The sequence below is a fragment of the Palaemon carinicauda genome, chromosome 1 (assembly GCF_036898095.1).
Source record: "Palaemon carinicauda isolate YSFRI2023 chromosome 1, ASM3689809v2, whole genome shotgun sequence".
Taxonomy (NCBI): domain Eukaryota; kingdom Metazoa; phylum Arthropoda; class Malacostraca; order Decapoda; family Palaemonidae; genus Palaemon; species Palaemon carinicauda.
Genome location: NC_090725.1, coordinates 116,319,308 through 116,343,204, shown reverse-complemented (window position 1 = coordinate 116,343,204; position 23,897 = coordinate 116,319,308). Strand labels below are relative to the sequence as shown.

Sequence of the window (23,897 nt, the reverse complement as noted above, 5' to 3'; positions counted from 1 at the left end):
GTTCCCGAGTTGTACCAGAAATTGTTTTTTTTATGGATAATTGTATTCCTTTTCCGTTGAGGCATAAACTCTCTGAGCAAAAGCTCTAAGCTGAGTAAAATTATTCCAGGTCAAATCTGATCTGTTACCTTTCCAAAGATGATAGGCTTCCTGCTTCTCCAAATAAGCACGTCTACAATCACCATTGAACCACGGTTTGTCCTTCACTCGGTACCTTAGCACACGAGAAGGGATATGCCTATCAAATATGTTGACTAGATTCTCATTTAAAGGGACAACAGGATCAACACTACTATATAATTGTGACCAATTCAAGCACAAAAGATCATGCAAAATCCCATTCCAGTCTGCTTGAGATTTCATATAAATTTTACAAGGGTATGATACATCAGGGACAGGTTGCTCAGTCTTCACTACTACTGAAATCAAGGCATGACCAGATGTCCTGACTGGAGAACCAACCTTACTAGTTATAATGCCAGGGGAGTCAGTGTATACAAGGTCCAAGCAATTACCAGACCTGTGAGTAGCTTCACTTATCATTTGTCTACAGCCTGATTCAGAGGCAAAATCTAAAGCTCTTAAGTCATGGCGATCGGTAGGAAAGATAACTCTTCACCACTCCCTATAGTGAGCATTAAAATCACCAACAACGACAAAAGAAGCCTTTCTATCATCTTCTTGTATCTCAGCCATGATGGTCAGAAGACAACCAAAGATGTCTGGATTCTGTTAGATCGAACACAAATAAAAGCTGTTATGCCTGCCACAAACTTTTATTACCTGAATCTCATGACATCCACATTCATAGCAGAACTTATGAGAAGCAGGGTACTCGGTCATGATATACACCACCATTCCCCTGGCCCTAGGGATGGAATCACGTTTCAACATTATGGGCTTCTTAAAACCAGTTATAGGGAGCTCAGATGAGTGCCTCATATTAAAAACCAAAGTTTCTGAGCCCAAAAGAATATCATACTGTCTGGACACAACTGTCAGGCATTGAATGTTTGCATGAAGACCACGGATATTGCAATACAGAAGACGACATTGACGAAATCTAGGACGTACTGGTCCCGGCCTTTGCTCAATGTCTCTAGACAGTATAAGAATTAATATTAATAAAAAAAAAGAGACATTGTACTTAAAAACTAGATTAACAAGAATTACAACAAAAGCAATATGTACAGAATTATAAATAAAGTGATTGATCAAACCCATAGACTATAGTGAAAAGTCGGAAAAACTGGTCAACATGGAGGAGCCGATACACCATGCAAGGCTAAATAGCCTCCAGGATAGCCACTTCAACTGCAGGGAGGACAGTAATGATGGTTTTGAGAAGAAAAAGAATCAGATAAGGAAAAGACAACCTCTTGATAAACCACCAGGCATCTATGGCCCTTCTATTAAGCCTGCCCAACACACCATTTAAAAAAAAAAAAAAGAGAAAAAAAATAAGATTGAATAGTGTGCCCGAGTGTACCTTCAAGCAAGAGAACTCTAAACCAAGAGAGTGGAAGACCACGGTACAGAAGCTATGGCACTAACCAAGACTACAGAGCGATGGTTTAATTTTGGAGTGTCCTTCTCCTAGAAGAGCTGCTTACCATAGCTAAAGAGTCTCTTCTACCCTTACCAGGAGGAAAGTACACTGAACAATTGCAGTGAAGTAATTAACCCCTTGGGTGAAGAAGTGTTTAGTAATCTCATTGTTGTCAGGTGTATGAGGAAAGACAAGAATCCGTAAAGAATAGGCCAGACTATTCGGTGTATGTGTAGGCAAAGAAAAAATAAGCCGTAACCAGAGAGAGGGATCCAATGCATTACTGTCTGGCCAGTCAAAGGATCCACAATGACTCTCTAGTGGTAGTATCTCAAGGGCGGCTGGTGCCCTGGCCAACCTACTACCTACTACCGACATATGTATATATATATGTGTATATTTATATATATATATATATATATATATATATATATATATATATATATATAGCAGATGCAGATAAAAACAATATAGAAATTGTAAGAAATGTAAGATTTTTTAATCTATTATACATTATTTATTTTTTTTTTTCCAAATGAAAATGATTATTTTACTTTGCAGATTTCATACATCAGATGATCTACTTGAATCTCTCAAATTGTATATTGAGAAGAATCAAAGTGGAAGAAGACTTGTTGACCAACCAGCACCCTCATAACCAGAAGGATCTTGGGATTATGGAAGTGCTGGACGTCTCGAATAATCGCCTGAAAGAAATACCTCCTTCATTGCTCTCAGCTTTACGCAATAACAGTTTCTCGCTCAATATCTCCGGTAAGTTGTAAAATCTCGTCTTCTTCTTCAAATAGCTTGTCTTCCCCAAGTTAAAGTTAAATTACACAAAGAGATTATGTAAATCATTTGATGGTATAGTGGTGAAACCTGGTTTGAACAAGGTATTGATTGTGAGATCTGTGAGAGAAGGATTTCCAATGATTCGCAATTCTGATCTTTTAGATTTTTAAAATCCAAAATTAAACTTGTACTAGTCAGGGCCACCCATAATTGGTTGGTTTGCTGTGAGAAATAAGACTAAAATCTCCCACCATCACCAATCTGCATTGGCCAGTGTGGTGATGAATATGGCCAAACCCCCAACATGCCTGAGGATATATATTGGGCCTTTTTCCTGCAGTGTACTGGAAACGGCTGCATTTGTTTTTTGTTGTTATATAGGCCTAATATATATATATATATATATATATATATATATATATATATATATATATATATATATATATATATATATATATATATATATATCAATGTTATCCCAACATTTGCCGGCCACTTTGCAGTATAGAAATTAGAAGCCTAAGAAAAAATTTACTGAGTTTGAAATTATCTGTAAGCATACCCAATGAGAGAATTTTAAACTACAGATAAAACAAAATTGTGAAATCATAACATTTAATTCAATAGTTGAATTGGGTGCACTGAATTCTTTAAAATTAGTTGATTATAATTAGATAAGCTCATTTGCCATCAGAAATAAATCTAGTGTAATTCCTACCGAAAACTGCCTAACCCCACCATATTTTGAAAAATCTTGTCTGATTTCAAATAGTTCCTTTCATGAGAATTGGCAACGTCTCTGCCTCGCGTTTTGCTGGACTGGGGTTCGAGATCTGCTCATCCTCCATAGTCATTTGTAGTGTCTGCAACCTCACCATCCTTCGGAGTTAAAGATGGAGGGTTTGGGGGAGCCTATAGATCTATATATGTGTGTGTCAAGAATAAGTTAACCAAGATTGATGTTACTTCTCTGAATAATCTTTTTAGAAGCTTATATATAAATGTTGGTATTTTTAGAAAAAAAAATATGTCTATTAAGCTCGGCTTTTAAGTTAAATGGTTAAGATCACAGGAATTTGGCAGTTCAAATCCTTCAAGTCGAGTTTAATATTCTTGAGATCTTATCTACGTTGTTGTACCACCCGTGTGTCACACGATCATACATAGTAACAACATTTCTCTTTTTTGTATATATTATCTTTTGTATCTTCGCTCTTCCCTCGCACTGACAGCAACGTGCATCAACCTGTCTGCTTTTCTTATTGTTAACTGTTAACAGAACTGGTTGCCGGTTGGACAGGAAATAGCCTGTTTAATTTTGTGAGTTGTGACCTTATTGCCGGGACTTGGTGTGTATATATAAACTCAATGTTCTGTAATAAAGTTACTCAGTTGCTTTCATCTCGCCTTTTGAGTCACAACCTACTCTTGGCCCGTTACATTGGTGACCCCAGAAGTTGACTCACTCCTCCCGCCTTCCAACCCCCCCCCCCCCCCCCTCACTGCTACAATGGCGGACTCCTCGGAAGTTGGCACCACCCCATTCAAACTTTCATTGTTCGCCAGCGAAAAGCGTCTGCTTAGTTTCAGTGCGCAGAAGTCCTGGTCCGCATCAAGGGCGTGACTCGCTTAACCACCAAAGCAGATTATGTTCTCGCGGCGATACCCGAGGACACCTGCCCGGAAATCTCCGACTGGCTTTATGAACAAGGAGAAAACCCAATAGCGTTTGACGCCTCAAAACATACCTTCTGCAGCAGTACTCGCTGACGCCAGCTGCCCGTATAGAAAAGCTTTTTCAGCTCTCTCAACAACCGTTGGGGGACCAAAGGGCTTCGCTCGCCCTCAGGGAAATGACCAGTATCGCTCGCCTGCAACGTGCCGCAGACGGCTCTCCTTGTGAGGTGAGCCTACTTCGTGCCCTTTGGGTACGCCGTTTACCCGAACCTGTACGCGCTGCCATACCCAATGTCGATAGTTTACCCATAAAGGATTTGATGACCATAGCCGATGCCATTATGGACAGCCACTTCACGACCTTCAAGACCTCCATCAACGCCTCCACTCCTGACGAAGAGGACGCCTATTCAACGTCAACCCAAGCTGACGTGAATGCAGTAGGACATACACGCCTTCCCCGTGAACGTGCCCGAGCGGCGAAAAAGCCACCCATCACCCACAACTTGCTCGGGCCCCCCAACCAACGACTCCTACAGCCACTTACTGCCGCCCATCGGCCGCAGTTTTGCTACTACCACTACAGATTTGGGGATGCCGCAGAGAAATGTGGCAAGGATTGTCAGTGGCCAAAAAACGTATAAGTAGGCCATCGCTCATGGCGGTGGCCTCCCGTATTTCTAATCTTTTCTTTTTACATGATGCAGGAACGGGCGTACGGTTTTTGGTAGACACGGGTGATTGTCGTTTCCTTTTGCCAAGGGAACTCTTCAGGACACGACGTAGTCTATCTAAATCTGCTGACGTCCGCCTGGTAGCTGCCAATAGATCTGTAATACCCAACTACGGTTACGAGAACCTCACATTATCGTTTGGAAACGGTAAATTTAATTGGAAGTTTCTCCTTGCTGTTGTCACATTGCCCATCCTCGGTGCGGATTTTCTCTCTCATTTCCACCTTCTGGTCGATGTCGCCCACCGACGATTGGTCAACGCTGACTCATACTTGGCGACACCTCTTCAACCCGCTCCCTTCAACCTCGCTCCTCACATCAGCACACCCATGGATGCCAACCCCCACCTCCTCACGTTGTACCTGGAAGTTTTCCGTCCAGAACTTCGCAAAACGCCCACGGCTCCTGCCAAACACGGTATTTATCACCATATCAAGACGACGGAGCCCCCTGTCTTCGCAAAATTCATATGTCTGGCACTGGATCGATTGGCAGGCACCAAACAGACGTTCACCGAAATAGAAGAAATAGGCCTTTGCCAAAAGTGCTTCAGCCCATGGTCGTCACCTTTACACATCATCCTGAAGAAAGACGGCTCCCTCTGTCCGTGTGGGGATTACAGGCACCTGAACATGCAAACAGAACCGGATCACTACCCCCTCCCAAACATCGCCGACGTGACCTCCTACCTGCACAAAGCGAAGGTTTTCTCCACGCCCGACTTCTTGAAGGGATATTATCAGGTGCCTATGAAACCAGAAGACATCCCAAAGACCGCAATCACCACTCCCTTCGGTACATACACCTTCAATTATTCCTGTTTTGGCCTTCGTAATGCTGGGGCCACTTTTCAACGTCTCATGGATGGCATCTTAGGGGACCTCCCTTTCTGAGTACGTTACGTGGACAACATACTTGTGTTCTCTTCCTCAAAAGAGGAACACCTCCGTCACCTGCATATCGTGCTCAACCGCCTGCAACAAAACGGCCTTGTAGTCCGGTACGACAAGTGTACCTTTGGTGCCAATGAAGTGTTGTTCTTAGGGCACCGCATAACTCTTGAGGGAGTCCATTCCCTCCCTGAGAATGTAGCAGCCATTCAGAACTTCCCCACGCCTTTGACCGTCAAAGCACTGCAGGAATTCTTGGGCTTGATCAGCTATCATCACTGTTTTCTGCTAGCTATTTGCGTCACTCTTGCTCCCCTCTACGCCTCCCTCAAGGGCAAGCCAATAGACCTGAAGTGGGGTCCCCTTCAAGAAGCGGCCTTCTGCAATGCAAAGAATGCCCTATCAACCACTGCTGCTCTCACTTTCCCCATCCCACATGCCCCTCCCCTTCTCTCCACCGATGCCAGCCACGTTGCTATTGGTGCAGTACTCGTACAGCTGGTCAACGGCTCCCACCACCCATTGGCCTTCTTCAGCAGGAAACTGTCCAAGACAGAATCGGGTTATTCTACCTTCGATCGCGAATTGCTGGCGGTGCACTTGGCTGTCCGTCACTTTCGCCATTTCTTAGAAGATACGCCCTTTGCCATTTGCACAGACCACATGCCTCTGGTGCACATATTCACTTGACAGTCTGACGCCTGGTACGTCAACGCCAACATCTCTCCGCCGTGGCTGAATACAATTTGACCCTTCGACACGTCCCTGGGAAAATGAATCCCGTTGCCGATGCCCCGTCAATAAACACGTTGGCCCCCGTTAAACTGGGATTGGATTACAACGCCTTGGCTGAAGCCCAACGGCAGGATCCAGAGTATCAAGCATGTAGGACATCCTGCACATCCCTCCATTGGGAAGACGTCCCCCTCGACGACTCCAACACCAACCTCCTCTGTGACGTCAGTACTGGTAGACCGCGACCTTGGATTCCTGCTCCCATGCACCGGCAGGTGTTTGATTTTATTCACGGCCTTTCACATCCCTCGCGCCGTTCTACTGCACAGCTGCTAAAGACGAAGTTCATTTGGCACGGCATTTCTAAGGATGCTAAGGATTGGGTCTGAGCATGTACTTCTTGCCAAACTTTCAAAGTACATCGACATACAGATTCAGAAGTGGGCACCTTTTCTCAACCTCAGTGTCGTTTAGGCCACATTCACGTCGACGTTGTAGGCCCCCTACCCACATCACAAGGACATCGTTACCTGTTTACCGTCATCGACCGCTCCACTAGTTGGCCTGGAACCATTCCCATGGAAACTGCAACGTCCGCCTCATGTACATCTGCCTTACTCTTAGGATGGATTGTAAGATTTGGTATCCCTGAGCATATTACTTCTGGGCATCACCCTACATCAGACAACTGCTTACAACCCCGCTCCCAATGGAATGGTTGAATGTTTTCATCACACCCTCAAAGCAGCTTTGATGTCCCGTTCGGTTACTTAGCTTCCCTGGGTCCTCCTGGGACTGAAGACCACTCATAAAGACGCCCTGGACGTCTCGGCAGCTGAAATGGTGTATGGCGACCCGTTGGTCGTCCCTATCAAATTTTTTCCATCTGCAACCTCCTCCTACGATCTCCAGCGCATACGTCACGTCGTGGGAAAATTTACTTCATGCCGCCAGACTTAGAAGCCCCCAGCAATGGATCACATGGTGACAGACTTGCACTCTGCAACACACGTCTTCCTACGCAATGACACCAGCAAACCACCGCTAACGCCCCCTTACACTGGCCCCTTGACGCAATCCGAAAGCATTCCTACTAAACATTTGTGGCAAAGAAGACTGGGTCTCCATTGATCGTCTAAAACCTGCTTATCTCCTGCCAGATGACTCGCTTACAGTTCACCTCTCTAGATCAGGGCGCCATTTTTAACATACACAGTATGTCATTTTTAGGGGGGGAGCTATGTACCACCCGTGTGTCACACGATCTTACATATTAACGACATTTCTCTTTTTTGTATATATCATCCTTTGTATCTTCGCTCTCCCCTCACACAGACAGCAACGTGCATCAATCTGTCTGGTTTTCTTATTGTTAACTATTAACAGAACCGTTTACCGGTTGGACAAGAAATACCCTGTTGTATTTTGTGACCTTCTTGCCGGGAGTTGGTGTGTATATTTAAACTCGATGTTCTGTAACAAAGTTACTCAATTGCTTTCATCTCGCCTTTTGAGTCACAATCTACTCTTGGCCCGTCACATTGCTAACTTCAAATACTAACTTCAAATACCCTTGAAAGCCTAAATGTTAGTCACAATAAACTGGTTATAATTATCATTTGAGTATAGGTTTTTATGAATCGGAATATGATAGTCATCACGTGAGGTTAAAACATTTAAAATCACGAAAGAATTTGTTGATATTCAGACTTGAAAAGGCTTAGGAGTTGCATAAGTGAAATTCATATTATTTCTTGGTTATACAATGTTATAAAAGAAGCATATCAATATAGGTGAAATTCCATTTTGCAAGTAAATCTCCTTATAATAATAATAATAATAATAATAATAATAATAATAATAATTATAATAATATTAATATTATTATTAGTATTATTATTTTTAGTAGTAGTAGTAGTAGTAGTAGTAGTAGTAGTAGTAATATTAGCCAAGCTACAGCACTAGTTGGAAATGCAGGATGCTATAAACCAAAGGACTCCAACAGGGAAAAAAGCCCATTGAGGAAAGGATATAGGAAATAAATGAACTACAAGAGAAGTAATGAATAATTAATGCAAAATATCTTAAGATCAGTAACAATGTTAAAATAGATATCCCATATGTAAACTATGAAGAAAGACTCATGTCAGCTTGTTTAACATAAAAACATTCGCATGAAGTCTCAACTTCTGAGGAGCTATTTTATTAGGAAGACAATTGCACAATCTGGTCTTAGTTTGAATAAAACTTCTAGAATACTGCGTAGTATTGAACCATATGAAGGAGAAAGCATGAATGTTAGAATTAGAATTAACTATTTACCCAAGTTGCTTCTCTTTAGTCTGAATCTTTTATTCTTCAAATATGGATGCAAAATTAAGTATCATGAAGCATGTCATCTTTCCTCGCAGGGAATGATTTTGGAGAAGCCAGCGAAAACTGCCTAACGATTCACCTTTGGCATTTTCTCCAATCGCTGCCTACCGAGGTTCATGTGCCTGGGGAGGAAGAGCTTCGTTTCAGTGAGGATATTGCCTTGTCCAAATGCCAGTGGAATTCGTGTCCTCCAGGATGCCAGTGCAATAGAAAGAAGAAAATTGTCGATTGCAGCAATATTGGTGAGGAAGGATTTTGAGATGGGAAGAGCACTTGATTTCTATTAATTATTTTTTTATTTTTGGAGTTTTACAAATGTATAACTTTTGGTAAAATACTAACAACAATGTGTTTCCTTGATATCAAATTATATATTTATTTTCTTTCTTTGATACTGAAATTTTCTACATAAATTCAGGTATCACTCCACAAGATGAAACTCTCTCTCTCTCTCTCTCTCTCTCTCTCTCTCTCTCTCTCTCTCTCTCTCTCTCTCTCTCTCTCTCTCTCATAGTAATTGTTTTATTTCTCTCAGATTCCAAACTACCAGACCTACTGCAACACTTCCCAAAATTGGAGCAGTTGGATCTCTCCTATTGCGAAATAGGGAGCGATGATGGAACAACTATTTTCACATCCAATACATCTAATACGGTAAACTATATTTTCTTTTTTATTGCCATTATTAAAAGAGAACCGTTTTAATTTTTGAAAACTCTTTTTGTGTAGAAAATAGTTTCTCCCTCCTTATCTATATGGATGAGAGAATAAAGTAATGAAGAGTCTTCATAGTTAATGAGTAATCATATTTCACATATTCTGTTATTTTCCTTTATTTTAGATAAGAAAATCAGTTTATATATATTATCGAACTTCTTATCTATTTATATATCTTCATTTATTTTTGAAATTATATCTGAGTTGACTTTTCTTCTTTAGCTGTTTTTTTTTTTTGTATAAGATTAATATATAAATTTCAGTATAAGGGGTTAGAAAAGTCTCTTCAAAATTTAGTAATCACTTTTTTTCAAATGCTATGTATCTTTAATTATTTTACAGTAATAACTTATTTCTAATTGATGGTTAATGAGGTTTCAGATGTAAAATAGGAGCAAGAGAAACAAGTGAGATTTTTACCATTAGAATTAATATTTGTCTTAAGGTTTGTATCTATCCACCTGGTTTGAAATAATGTTTAGGACAAACATTTGATACTAATTACAGCAAAAACTAATCACATAGTAATTGTAGGACTGATATATTCTATTCCCACCAAGAGAGAGACTATATTGACTCTATCATATTCTTTCCCACCGTTATCCCTACATCAAGGGGTCGGTTGCCTGATGTGCCCTCCCCAATGCCTTCTATAAAAGGCATCCTCTTCCAACAAATCTCTTCTATCCATATCATCCTTCACCATACATCGCCATCTAACTCTCTGCCTCCCTCTCTTACCATCCTCCAAGTCCTCCTCACTTCCTCCCTACTTCCTCCCCACTTCTTCCCCACTTCTTCCCCGCTTCTTCCCCACTTCCTCCCCACTTCTTCCCCGCTTCTTCACCACTTCCTCCCCACCATCCATGCTCAACTATGTATTGACTATATATGCAAGTTTAATTACTCTTTTTTACATCTCAAGCAAGTCTTGAAATTTAAGCTATCAATAATTAGGTAAACAAGACTGACAGTTTCTATCTAATATTGAAGACACTGTAGAATTTCTAAAGTAAGATTGAGTTGTATGTCTAATATTTCTAACTTTATTATATCTTAATCTTCTACTTGAGTGATATGAAAATCATTTTGATGGAAAAGTAGTTGTTGTAATTATCTTATATTTTCAACGTTTAAGTGACGACCAAAAAATCAGGGCAAATTGCTATATAGAAAGTTGTTGTTTGTAATTACATCGTATTTCTACTTCATTCCCCCCCCCCCCTCCATTCCTCGGTAAATTATTTATTGTTCTCATGAAATGCTTCCAGCAATTTCAATGACTTATTTGTATGTGACAGTTATTTAATTTTAAAAAATCTCATGTCATTTTCCCCAAAAGCATTGCCAGATTTTTTTGATTTTTTTATATTCATTTATTTCTTTTTAAACTGAAATAATAAAATGATCAATCTACATACCAGGGAGAATTATATTTTTTCATGTATAGCCTACTAGTCGGTATACATTAAGATCTTTGGGAGCCTTTGTAGTTCGTTGAGTGTAAAATATCAAAAGTTATAATTGAAAAACCACACAATAAAAGGGAAACAAGCATAAGAACACCACCTAATCTAAGGTTCCCCACCTAACCTAACCTATGAGCCGTATTATTACCTACTTACCAAACGGGTGGGAGGGATGGCTATGCCCCTGGCGATCCCTCCTAGAACTGCCATATCCTTAGCTTACCCTAAGACTAAGTCTCAACCCTATGTTTCCTTCCCATTCAGCTTCACTCTGGCAAGACAACACTAAATCGTATTTCTTTAATAGTAAAGCTAGCTTCATGTCATCACATTTCAGACCAAGATAGACTGCAATTTCCCTATAAATAAAACTGATTTGACAGGTAATAAGAAAGTTTACGCCTGTCCCACTAAACTGCATTCACCACGATCTTTTTTTATTCCATTATCTTACTTATTTACTGTATACTCTATTGCAGGTTCTACGTTCTTTGAAAACGTTAGATCTCAGCGGTAACCCTGACTTTAATGCAGAGGATCTCCTTAACCTTGGAAAGCTCGAGTGCCTTACCTCTCTATCTATGAAAGGATCTGCTAATAAAACACTAGGTAAGTAACATCCAATTAACTTTGTTTGTAAAAGTATGTACCAAATGATTCTGCTTTCATCCAATTCTTTTTCAAAAGTTCTTGACTCCCTTAGATATTACATCCAAATATGCAATTACACGAGAAACTTGAACTGTTGTTTATATTAATATACACCCTCGACCAAAAATAATTTCTTATTCCAAATGCAAAATATATCTTAAGATTCCTATGCTGGTAAATTATATTATTATTATTATTATTATTATTATTATTATCATTATTATTATTATTATTATTATTATTATTATCAGCTAAGCTACAACCCTAGTTGGAAAAGCAGAATGCTATAAGCCCAGGGGCTCCAACAGGGAAAAGTAGCCCAGTGAGGAAAGGAAACAAGGTAAAATAAAATATTTTAAGAACACACCACCAAAATAAATATAAATAAATATAAATAAACTATAAAAACTTTAACAAAACGAGAGGAAGAGAAATAAGACAGAATAGTGTGCCCGAGAGTACCCTCAAGCAAGAGAACACTGATTGATTACCAGTGGTTAATACAGTACCAGTATAATGTTAGATATCTGTGTCATTGTTTTCATTTCCCTCTTAGAACGTTTTCCTGATGGTAACTATAAATAGCATTACTGTATTCAGTCTTAGCTTTAGGAAATTATTTTTTTTTTCTTTGGGATGCAACAAGCTCAAGTTGGATTTCGTATTAAAGTGTCTGCAACCTCACCATCCTTGTGAGCTAGTGATGGTGGTTATGGTGTAGCCTATAGACCTACCTGCTGAGTTATCAGCACCCATTGCCTGGCCCTCCCTAGTCTTCCATTTTCTTGGGGCATTCTATTCAATCTTATTTCTCTTTCTCTTGTTTTGTTAAAGTTTTCATCGTTTATATAGGAGATATTTATTTTGATGTTGTTACTGGCCTTGTTTCCTTTCCTCGCTGGGCTATTTTCCCTGTTGGAGCCTCTGGGCTTATAGCATTCTGCTTTTCCCACTAGGGCTGTAGCTGAGCAATTAATAATAATAATAATAATAATAATAATAACAAAAACGTTTCTCAGTAATTTGGATGAAAGGTGAGATCTTAAGTCATGTATGAATACTTACCTCTGTTAAGTAGAACAAAGTTTTTCCCTGTAGTTTGAGATCTTGATAATTTAGTGATTCTGTCGTACTTGTTAATCTCTAAATGTGTTTATGCAACACTGCATTATTATTATTATTATTATTATTATTATTATTATTATTTGCTAAGCTACAACCCTACTTGGAAAAGCAAGATGCTATAAGCCCAGGGCCCCAAAAAGGGAAAATAGCCCAGTGAGGAAAGGAAACAAGGAAAAATAAAATATTTTAAGAACAGTAACAACATTAAAATTAATATTTCCTATATAAACGAAGCAAACTTTAACAAAACAAGAGGAAGAGAAATTAAATAGAGTAGTGTGCCCGAGTGTACCCGCAAGCAAGAGAACTCTAACCCAAGACAGTGGAAGACCATTGTACAGAGACTATAAAACTACCCAAGACTAGATTATTCTTTGTGGTTTATGTTTAATAGCAACCATCACTTGATAGTTTGCCCCATTTCAGTTTCATCCCTCATTTCTCTTTAGTGTTACGCTCATGTTTGTTGTCATATATCAATAACTCTTTAAAGTGAAATTCATCAACTTGTAGTTTTTCCATCGAATTCTTTCTAAATTAATATGCTTTATTTATGCATTAGAATTCATTTTACATAAGATATGAAAACCATTATTATTATTATTATTATTATTATTATTATTATTATTATTATTATTATTATTATTATCATTATTATTATTATTATTATTATTATTATTATTATTATTATTATTATTATTATATGAACTTGATTACATATCAAAATATATGATTCAATAATCTCCTGGCTAGCCACTTGAATTGAAGGGAGAACAGTAATGATGGTTTTCTAAATTATGGTCAAAGATAAAGGTAAAGAAAAGTAAAAGGCCACATCTTGATAACCCACTAGGCATCCTTGGTCCTTCCAGTAAGACTGCCAAAGACATTGCTTACATATAAAGGGAAGAGAAAACTAAAAAAAAAAAATATAAGGGATGAGAAAAAAAAATTGTAATTGTGTGCACCATTAAGCAAGAGAACTCGATTCCAAGGCATTGGAAGACTATGGCACAGAAAGTATTGCACTATCCAAGATTTTAGAATATTCGTTTGATGTTGGAATGTCCATCACCTAGAGAAGTGGCTATAATGTGTCTCTTTTACTGTTACCAGGTAGGACAATAGCCATGGTTAGCCACTTGATTAGAATGTAAGGCACAGTATGCTTGATGATATCATTTGTCTTTAAGGGGTGGAAAAAGACTGCTCAGTTGTGTGTCGGTCGACCCAGTGGTGCAATAGAGTTTGCTCCCCCTGGGTAAACTTCACTGAACTTACTCTTACTCCGGTGGTACTTAGGCCACATTTTGACTCATGACCGCTCGTGAAAGGATTCTCCACTCTTCTCTATCATGTGCCTGATGGAACCATTCATTAGGGTTTCCTCAGAGATTCTTACATCCTCCTCCAAGCATCTTCTCCTATCTTTTCCTGGCCGTCCTACAAGTCTTCTTCCAGCAACTTCAGCTAAAAATATCTTCCTTGGAGCTCTATTCTCACCCATAATATATTTTTACTGAAAATATACTAAATTTTTTATAACTTATATTCAAAGTTTTATTTTTCAACACTGGTCATGTTGCCAGATTTATAACTAGTTGACATAGGGTCTATAGAAATGTCAGTTCCTTTTGGAATGTCAGTTCCATTGGCCTCTTCATGGGTATTTTCTGGTCCATGTATATAACTTGTTGTGTCTCCTTTTAACTTGTTTGTTTCTTTCGACTTTGAACATTCATATCTGCTTTAAGATAATTAGGTGAACTTTACATAATTGGATGAATTATTTAAGGTTTTTGGTAGTTAACTTTTTTTGCAATCATAAACAGAATTGGTAGATTTCCTCTATCACGAGGAAACAATAAATGTGTAATACATACATACAAATATCCAATGGTGGCCTATCGGAAACTTCCCTGCAATGCGATATGCCGGACTGGGGTTCAAGTCCAGTTCAAACTCGATAGTTTCTTGGAGTTTCTGCAACCTCACGATCCCTGTGAGCTAAAGATGTGGGTTTGGAGGGAGCCTATAAGTCTACCTATCAAGTCATTAGCAGCCATTGCCTGACCTTTTCTGATCTTATCTCGGCCCCTGCCATTAATGAGTGTCCTTTAAACCAGATCAACAAATTTTTCCCTTGATCGATTTGTATACCAAACTCTTGAACCCATCGAATATTGAATGTATCATCGTATAAAAAAATTCATTGAAAACAGGATACACAGAAGTTGTACGAATGAACTTGGTATTTAATGACTGGAATCTATAAAGAATTCTATTTCAAATGACCAATATTTTCATGAAATGCATATTGATTTTTGTCCTCTCTTTTTCCACATGCCCAGTAAATTCATTTCTATCTGTATGGCAAGATTACCAATTGAAAGAAAATTGTTTAGAAATAAACTGTAAAACATAGATGCTGATGAAAAGCGTTTTTACATTTATTTTACAAAGTTCTGTATAGAAAAATATTGTAATTTGTTTAACAGCACTTCGTCAAGTTAATAAAAATGCGTTTGGTCAGGCGTTTCCAAGCTCAGCAACTATTTTACAGGCAATGTTGCCAACAGTTTCTCTTTTGCTAAACACACAGTTACATGATACAATGTACAGCTGTCAGACGTCTTCTTAGCTTCCCATGAAGTGTGCAGATATTAATGAAACTAACTGTGCTATCCAAGAGTATTATTATTATTATTATTATTATTATTGATTGCTAGGGTACAATCCTAATTGGAAAAGCAGAATGCTATAAGCCCAGGGGCCCAAAAAGGGAAAATAACCCAGTGAGGAAAGGAAACAAAGAAAATCAAATAGTTTAAGGACAGTAAAAACATTAAAATAAATAATTCCTATATAAACTATAAATACTTTAAAAAAAACAAGAATAAGATAAATTAGACAGAGCAGTGTGCCCGAGTGTACCCTCAAGCAAGAGAACTCTAACCCAAGATAGTGGAAGACCATGGTACAGAGGCTATGGCACTACCCAAGACTAGAGAACAATGGTTTGATTTTGGAGTGTCCTTCTCTCAGAAGAGGTGCTTATCATAGCTAAAGAGTCTCTTCTACCAATACCAAGAGGAAAGTAGCTACAGAGCAATTGCAGTGCAGTAGTTAATCCCCTGGGTGAAGAAGAATTGTTTAGTAATCTCAGCGTTGTCAGGTGTATGAGGACAGAGGAGAATCTTTGAAGAATAGGCCAGACTATTCGGTGTATGTGTAGGCAAAGTGAAAGAACCGCAACCAGAGAGAAGGATCCAATGTAGTACTGTCTGGCCAGTAAACTCTCTAGCTGTAGTATCTCAACGGTTTGATTTCGGAGTCACTCGCAGACAAGAACAGCTTACAAAATCTAAAGTGTCTTCTATTAGAATAGGGGACAGAGGAGAGGTAGTTTAGGAAGCTGCAAAGAATTTGAATATTAGAATGCTTGTGGGGGTTGATAGTTTGAGGATATAACGAGGGAAACTAAAATGAATAAATAAGGAGAGACACCACTTTTAGATAAGGTTCAACATAGAAGTATGTTGGTGGTAATGTGATTATTATTATTATTATTATTATTATTACTATTATTAAATTCTAAGCTACAACCCTAGTTGGAAAAGCAGGATGCTATAAGCCCAGGGGCTCCAACATTAGTGACAAATGAACATCTGTTCAGTTCATCCGATGAGGGAATGTTTTCAATTTGGTGGTTGAAATCAATCATTTAATTTAAATGAGAAAGGCCATAAGGTTGGTCAATAAAAAAATAAGAGCATGACATTATTATGAAGGTATTCTGTTTTCCTTGTTAATTGGGGTAATTGCATACACTTATTACTTAATTTATTATGTTTAATTTACATTATATGTATATATATACATATATATATATATATATATATATATATATATATATATATATATATATATATATATATATATATATATATATATATATATATATATATAGTAATGGTGTGAATGATACATTCAAGATGATTATGATCCTAACATCAGTCTTTAATCTTCGTATTGGAAAAATAATTGACCTAATAATTTCTCTTCTTCACATACTTGTTACCTATGTCATTATTACTGTAGGTTATCTTTTGGAATATGATTCTTATTCCTAAGATCCATCCTTTTTCAAATTGTATAATTGGATCGTCATATACCTCTCCAATAATCACAACCATGAGATTTAACAATTTCAGGTTGCACTTGTGACTCTCTCTCTCTCTCTCTCTCTCTCTCTCTCTCTCTCTCTCTCTCTCTCTCTCTCTCTCACAGTAAATTTAATTTTCATTCTCAGATAAACATCTGCCATATCTAATGAAAAATTTGCCAAACCTGGAGTATTTGAACGTGTCCTCTACTGGAATAACTTATCTCGATGATCCAGATATTTTCGATTCCAATAAGGTAATATTAGTGTTTGTTTTTGTTTATTTTATATGTTGGTGAGCATAAATGAGATAACTCATTAAAAAAAATAGTAAAAGGAGTTTCTGCCTTAATATATTTATTATATTAATACTAAGAAAAGAATGCTATTTTAGCCTCGACTAACCTGTTGCCCTTTTGTTAAATATAAAACCTTTTTGTTGAAGATTTATGTTTCCCACATTAGTAATTTCATTGACTATACAGACCTCATTCACCTTCAGATTATTTTCACCCTCACTCCAACACTTCCTTCTACTACTACTCTGCTCATTGGTAGTTGAGCCACTCATTGACCCATGACCGCTCTCGAAAGACGTCTTCAGCCCCTTTTATCTTAAGCTAAATCCATTCGTTATCCATTTCAATTCCCTCCCTGTCGACATCTTCCATGCGGCATCTATTCCAACTTCTTAGGTCTTCCCAAAGGTCTCCGTCTCATGACTTGAGCAGTTAGCATATGTTTGTTTATACGTGTGTCCTGTTTCCTCAAATTACACGAATCTATAGTCGTTAGGTCTTTTCCTCCAGCCCATCAAACATTTTTTGTTATAAATTAGTTCCCTAATATTTCCACATCACCCAACAATCACAAAACATTTTTATCCATCCTTTCACATGTGTTATAGGATTAAAGGCCACTCATGAATAGGAGAGGCAAGGGACAGTGACATTGCCCTAGCAAGCAGGACAATGTCCTACAGACTGACCATATATACATATGATCAGTACCCAAGCCCCTCTCCACCCAAGCTAGGACCAAGGATTGCCAGGTAATGGCTGCTGATGACTCAGCAGATATAGCTATAGGCTCCTCCAAATACCCAATCCTTAGCTCTCAAAGATGGGGAGGTTGCAGCAACCAAAGGAAATTTGAGCGGGACTCAAACCGCAGTCTACCGATCACCAGTCAGGGACGTTACTACATCGGCTACCCTAACCCTTTACCTTTACCTTTTTCATTTCCCAACTCTCTCCTATCCAATGCAAACAGTTCTGCTTTCTGGAGTTCGAGACCCACTCAAGCTCGATAGTTTCTTGTGTCAGCAACTCCACCATCCTTGTGAGATATGGATGGAGTGTTGGGATGTTGCCTATAGGTCCATTTGCTGAGTCTTCAGTAGCCATTGCATGGACCTCCCGTGTCTTAACTTGGGTGGTGATGGGGGTTGGGCTCTGATCATATGTATATATGGTCAGTCTCGAGAGAATTGTCCAAATAAAGTATGTTACCAATCATAAATCCAATCCACACCCTCCAAGGGAACTGGATAAATTGATAGAACAGATTTTGAGCGAAGCGAGAAATCTATTTTTGGGTGATATAGCCATGTTGTCCTGATGGAAGGTTCCTTCAGTAGCTTCCTTAGGGTATATTTGACTACAGTGGATATTCACAGAGAATTAAACTAAAGGTTATCACAGAATTCTAACTTCTGGCGTGAGTACCCTAAAGGTTTCCCTCTAAGATATCGTATATCAGCAGGGGACGCATGCATTAACACGCCACATAGCTATCTGCACCCCATATAGCGTTAACGCTTCGCTGGGGAAAGGTGGCGGGATAACTGAGGAGCCGCTCCAAAGTTACCCTCCTTCGTTACTGCTAGGGTACTCGAGATGTAAACAAACAGCCACCATTCTGTGTGACGTCACATCCGTCTTTATTCCTCGCTGTGTAGCTTTACCTAGCAGTGGTTTTTGCTGGTTAGCTTATTTGATCAGTGTTCATCGTTTGCCATGTCGCAGCATTCAGCCTCGCCTTCTTCTGGAAAGTTGAGTACCATGTTCAAGTATTGTTTAAATAAGCTCTGGCCGTAAAGTAACGATTATTTATCCTTAAATTTTGTGTTTTGTGGCAGAGCTGTGCCTTGACCGGAGGCGCCATTTTACGACGCCGCTGTTCGCCTCGCATGCTATAGTTAGTTAGCCAGAACAGCCCTCCCGGTCTTATAACTAATTAATATCATTAGTTATTTAATCTTCATTGCTAGGAATTATTTATATTATGCTTTTAGTATTCATTTAGGCAACCAGTGCTTGCCTAACCCCTTGCTAGATCGCTAGCCTAGCCCCTAGACTTGATAGCCTAGCGCTCATGTTATTATAATGAAGATATAGGCTTTTTAAATATACAAGATACAGTGCTGCACATGTGCTTTCGCCTTCTAGGGACCATACAAGGGACCGTGTTTGGTCTGACGTACCACACTCCCCTAACCCAACGTAGGGGCCCTCGTATGCTTCCTAATATCCCCCTCACCTACGGGTAACTCCCTCTGGGTAGCCTCGTTATATCCTATCCCCCTGCCCGGGTTAGTTCTCGGGTAGGTTAGGCTAGGTAGTTCTTCCCTCTCCCTTATATGGAGGAATCTTGGCTAGAACCCCAGAGTATCCATCGCTCTTCTCAGCCCACCTTAAGGGAATGAACCCCCCTTAAGGTTATGACTGAGACCACGGGGAAGGGCCCTGCCCTTCTCCTAATTTGCACTTGGTTGGGCACTCCCTTCCTACCTGCAACCCAGTGACGTGTCTTTCCCAGTCCTCCCTAATCTAGGACAATGACTCTCCTGGTTTAGGTTAGGCCTTGGGGGGATTCTGTTTTATTATAGTTTAGGACAGTACACCAGTGCTGTACCTGATCTGAGCTATCCTTCCCTAGGTTGAGGAGCGTTCTCCCCTGCCTAGGCAGGCTAGCACCGACAGACTCCCCCCACCCTCGAAAGCCCCCACTCTATCCCTTTGTGTTGGCTTGCCTCCACATCCCTGTCCGCTGTCCTACAAGTCCTCCCTTGGGAAGAGTTGCAGGGTTAGCTGTGCTCTTCTGCTTGGCTGGCCGCTCTGCTACACTTCCCCTTCATAGTTGTTCTCTGTGGTTGGTGCCGGTGGCCATCCTGCCGGAGGAAGACTCCCCCTCTTTGAGTGCACTCTGTCCCTCCCTTGGGTTACCTCAGGCTCCCGGCCGTCTGCCGGCCCCCTTCCGCCGGATGATAGGCGTATCCCCACCTATCTTAATAGCACTTCTTCCGGAGGGAAGCCGGTGGGGTATCGGATATTACCCTTCCTTACCTTCCCTCCATACCTTTCTCTCTCTCTTATCATGGTGCCGGTCCCTTGCCACCTCCGCTGCCGGCGCTAGCCGCCAACACCCCAAGTGACCTCTCCATTCATAAGATGCTAACACCCTAGGATTACCTATGGCGACAGCCTGCCGACTGCCGGTGGCTGCCGCCCCCTTGCCGGCACTAATCGCCGACACCCCGGGTATCCGCCCCATACTTCTTTCCCTAGGATTACCTATGGCGACAGCCTGCCGTCTGCCGGAGGCTGCCGTCCCCTGCCGGAACTAACCACCGACTTCCTGGTTATCCCCCCCATACATCTTATGAGATCAACTAAGGCTCACCACGCCGACAGCTCGCCGGCTGCCGGAGTCCGCCGCTCTGCCAACGATCCGCCGCTCTGCCAACGATCCGCCACCGTGCCGGCGATCCGCTGCCGTGCCGACGATCGCCTCTTTGGTGTCTACCATCTCTGTCACTCAGTGTGTGCCCCTAGATGGATTCACCCCGCCGGACCGGCCTCCGGCTTCCCGCCGGTCTGCCGGGGCCACCAAATGAGGCTCTAATGGACAAGCACCCCATCTACGGCTGCCAAGCCCGTGCCAGCAGTCGAGCTGTTGCAGCCGGATAGCCTGGCCACTTCCCCCTTGGTATCTTATACCTACTGAAATAGTGGCTATGCTGTACAGTACAACATTTCCAGCATACTCTGTGCTTCTCAGTGCAGTCTCTTGCCGGGACCTACCTAACTAATGAGGGGGTTTTATCCTATTTTCCCCCTCTCCCTCCCTAGGTTCTGAATGACCTCAGACCCTTTCCATTCGGTGGACAATTCCTTAAAAAGGAGGCCTAAGCTTGGCTCATCCATAAGGATTTTCCCTGTTTGAGAACCTTCAGGTCCTGAGGAATTGACTACAGAAAAGGTCACGGTAACCGGCTGGACGGGATTCACAAGTATGTGTCTTCCTACTTCCTTTCTAGCTCACCTATCCTGAGCCTATAATAATAAGCTAATCGCTCGAGAGAAACTGCGCAAATGGGTGCGCGGTTTCCAGAAGAATGCCACCGGGCCTTATCTTCCAAGTGAGCATGAGGGCTATGCTTTTCCCCAAAGCATCTCAGGATTCTGTGGTTCCTCAGGACCAGATTCCCACCATCCAACTGGTGGTTGAACCCGACATTGCGAAGACACTTCGAAAGTGTCATATAGACGAGGTGGAGCATATGTCGGAAGTGTCGAATGATACCGAAAGGACCCTCATGGGTGAGGATCTAGATTACGAAGAAGATCAGGTGGAATACCCTGATTCGGAGATCGAGGTCGCCCCAATAACTCCGGTAACCCCTGTAGCGACCGAGGAACCTGTCCCCTCTACCTCTGCCGCCTCGCAACCCTTGCCACCCGCCACCGAAGAGGTCTTCCAGATGCTGGAGGCTCTAATGGACAAGAAACTTCGAGAGACTCAGGAGTAGTTCAGGTCTACTCTCATAGGTTTCAAGCAACCGAAGAAGATATCGGTCAAGGACCTCCCCTACTGCTCGGAGCTTAACCCCTGGAGGTACGCCGAGCATATGCCAATTACAACTGGCAAGATCTTTATCAATGATAAGATCGGATCCGTCCTCCTGAAAGAAATGGAATTCTTCCCTAACTTTGAGGCTTACCCGGACTGTTACGTCCGACTCAGGTCTGAACCGGCCTCAAAGGAGGAGGCTGAACCCAAGGAAGTGATCGTGTTCGATCTCGCCAAAGCTCAAGCCATGCTGGCTCATTCATGAATTGATAGAAACAATTAACCAAACGTAGTGGTTATTACTAAGCCTAGCCATGGAAGACCTTTCGTAAAAGAGACCTCCATGGCCGGCATACATAAAGAAACCTCCCAAGTAGTAGAAGTAAGGTCTTTATGTTAATCTGGAATTGTACTCATCGACAGATAGTAGAGCGCTCACCTTATAGAAGGCGGTCTCAAAAGGAAGGGAAAAACGTATGCAATAAAGGTACAAATGTTGCCGATAGTAACAGCACTCTAGGTAACGGCACTGTCACCACCCAAGGCTCTTCCCAAAGCAGAGGCATATAGTCATTCCCCTATTAAATGGCTAGACCTGCCGCCAGCAAACAACAGTTTTGCTAAGTATAGCGGCAAGGTCAAACAGCAATAATTTCCACAGAAACGGAATGCCATATAAGGAGGCTGTGACGTTATAGGCGACACCTCCGTAAATAGCGACGAATCACTATTACATGCCTAAGATTAGGCATGCCGTCGGAAACGACAAAGCCGTAAGTACCGGCACGGCCGTCAGTCTAACAACTCACTCCTTTATAGAGAGGTATGCTGATGGCTCTGGAGGGCCAGGACCCCTACGGGATTAAGCCTCTCAAAGAACAACTGCAAAAACACAGCATCATATAAATAAATATAAGGTCGATGTCAGTATCAGGAAGACCAACAGCAGGGGAAGGTAACGACATGGGGTAGTATGCCAAAAAACAAAAGTAAAAACAAAATCAAATGCAATTCGATCTTAAAATCCCAGAGACTAGGAAACAGCAGAACACTAGAGTCAGCGCACCGACATTTTGAGCTCACCCTTCGCAAAGGGAAACGCGAAAGAACTGCCAGAACCCAGCATGAGAAATCTCAAATGAATGTAGCATGGCGGACCAATGAAACGCCGTCGAAGGATGGGCTAGGCCTGAATGCGACAAGTCAAAAGAAAGTATAGAAAGTAGAGAAAGCCAGCGAACTGACTTATATTCAAATAAATGAGCTCACCCTTCGCAAAGGGGAGCTCTAAAAACTGCCCATACCTAGCTCTGAAAATTCTCGGATGCTTGTACCACGATGACCAAGAGCCTAAATGGTAAAAATACCGAGAAAACGCCAGCAAGTGGATCAAAAGACTCAAAAGATTAGTATAACTGAGCAAAACCTCCCCAAAGGAAAATTCACTGTTAATGGTTCCGTAACTATAGACCAAAACGACATAGGCGAGTCCGTCTTTAACTAAAAAGTTACTATGTCTAGGCTAGGCTAACCGAAACTGACACGCACCCACAAAAACATAAATTACAGAAATGCAATGTGAATGCAAACTCAAAATAGAGCCCAAAGCTTCACAATGCTAGAAAACTACTAGCTAACGTGAATCTTGCACAATAAAACGAGTAAACGCGAAAACAAGGACGATCGGGTACCCAAAAATAGATTTTTCCTACATCAAAATAACTTTCTTTTTTTTTCATTTTGATTATTTTAGGTTATTTTTGCAGTATACAACGAAATACTTATTTCCCTAGGCTATATCTGGTGATGGAGAAAATTTAACTAATTTCTTGCTTTTAATGAAGTGAAGATAACTATAGTTGGTATATTTCATCCACAGAAGCTAAAGCACCTTGATATTTCTGGGAACGATAAATTGAGTGTCATCACATTTCATGCCGGTAAGAAAGTTTTCTTTCATTTTTATGACATTTTGTAGTAGTGAGTGAGAAAACTATATGTAATATCTAAAATAATGTTTAAATGTTACGACTACATAGAGCTATATAAGTCTAATAATAACGAAACGAGAAAAGACATAGCTCGAGTATCAAGCAAGCTACTAGTAGAGCCTTAAAAAGACAAAAACAATCAAATAATGAAAGAGTTAAATAGATAAAA

At 40.6% G+C, this 23,897-nt stretch overlaps 1 protein-coding gene across 2 annotated transcripts in view; it reads left to right on the top strand.

Annotated features, from left to right (window-relative positions):
• Window positions 1–23,897, top strand: part of LOC137651106 (toll-like receptor 2) — a 92,495-nt gene that overhangs the window by 33,256 nt on the left and 35,342 nt on the right. For both annotated transcript variants that reach the window (XM_068384252.1, XM_068384244.1), the window contains 6 exons: window positions 2,111–2,323; window positions 8,792–8,998; window positions 9,292–9,410; window positions 11,422–11,551; window positions 17,031–17,140; window positions 23,617–23,677. In XM_068384252.1, coding sequence (XP_068240353.1) covers window positions 2,111–2,323; window positions 8,792–8,998; window positions 9,292–9,410; window positions 11,422–11,551; window positions 17,031–17,140; window positions 23,617–23,677 — 840 coding nt within the window. The remainder of the gene's footprint in view (window positions 1–2,110; window positions 2,324–8,791; window positions 8,999–9,291; window positions 9,411–11,421; window positions 11,552–17,030; window positions 17,141–23,616; window positions 23,678–23,897) is intronic.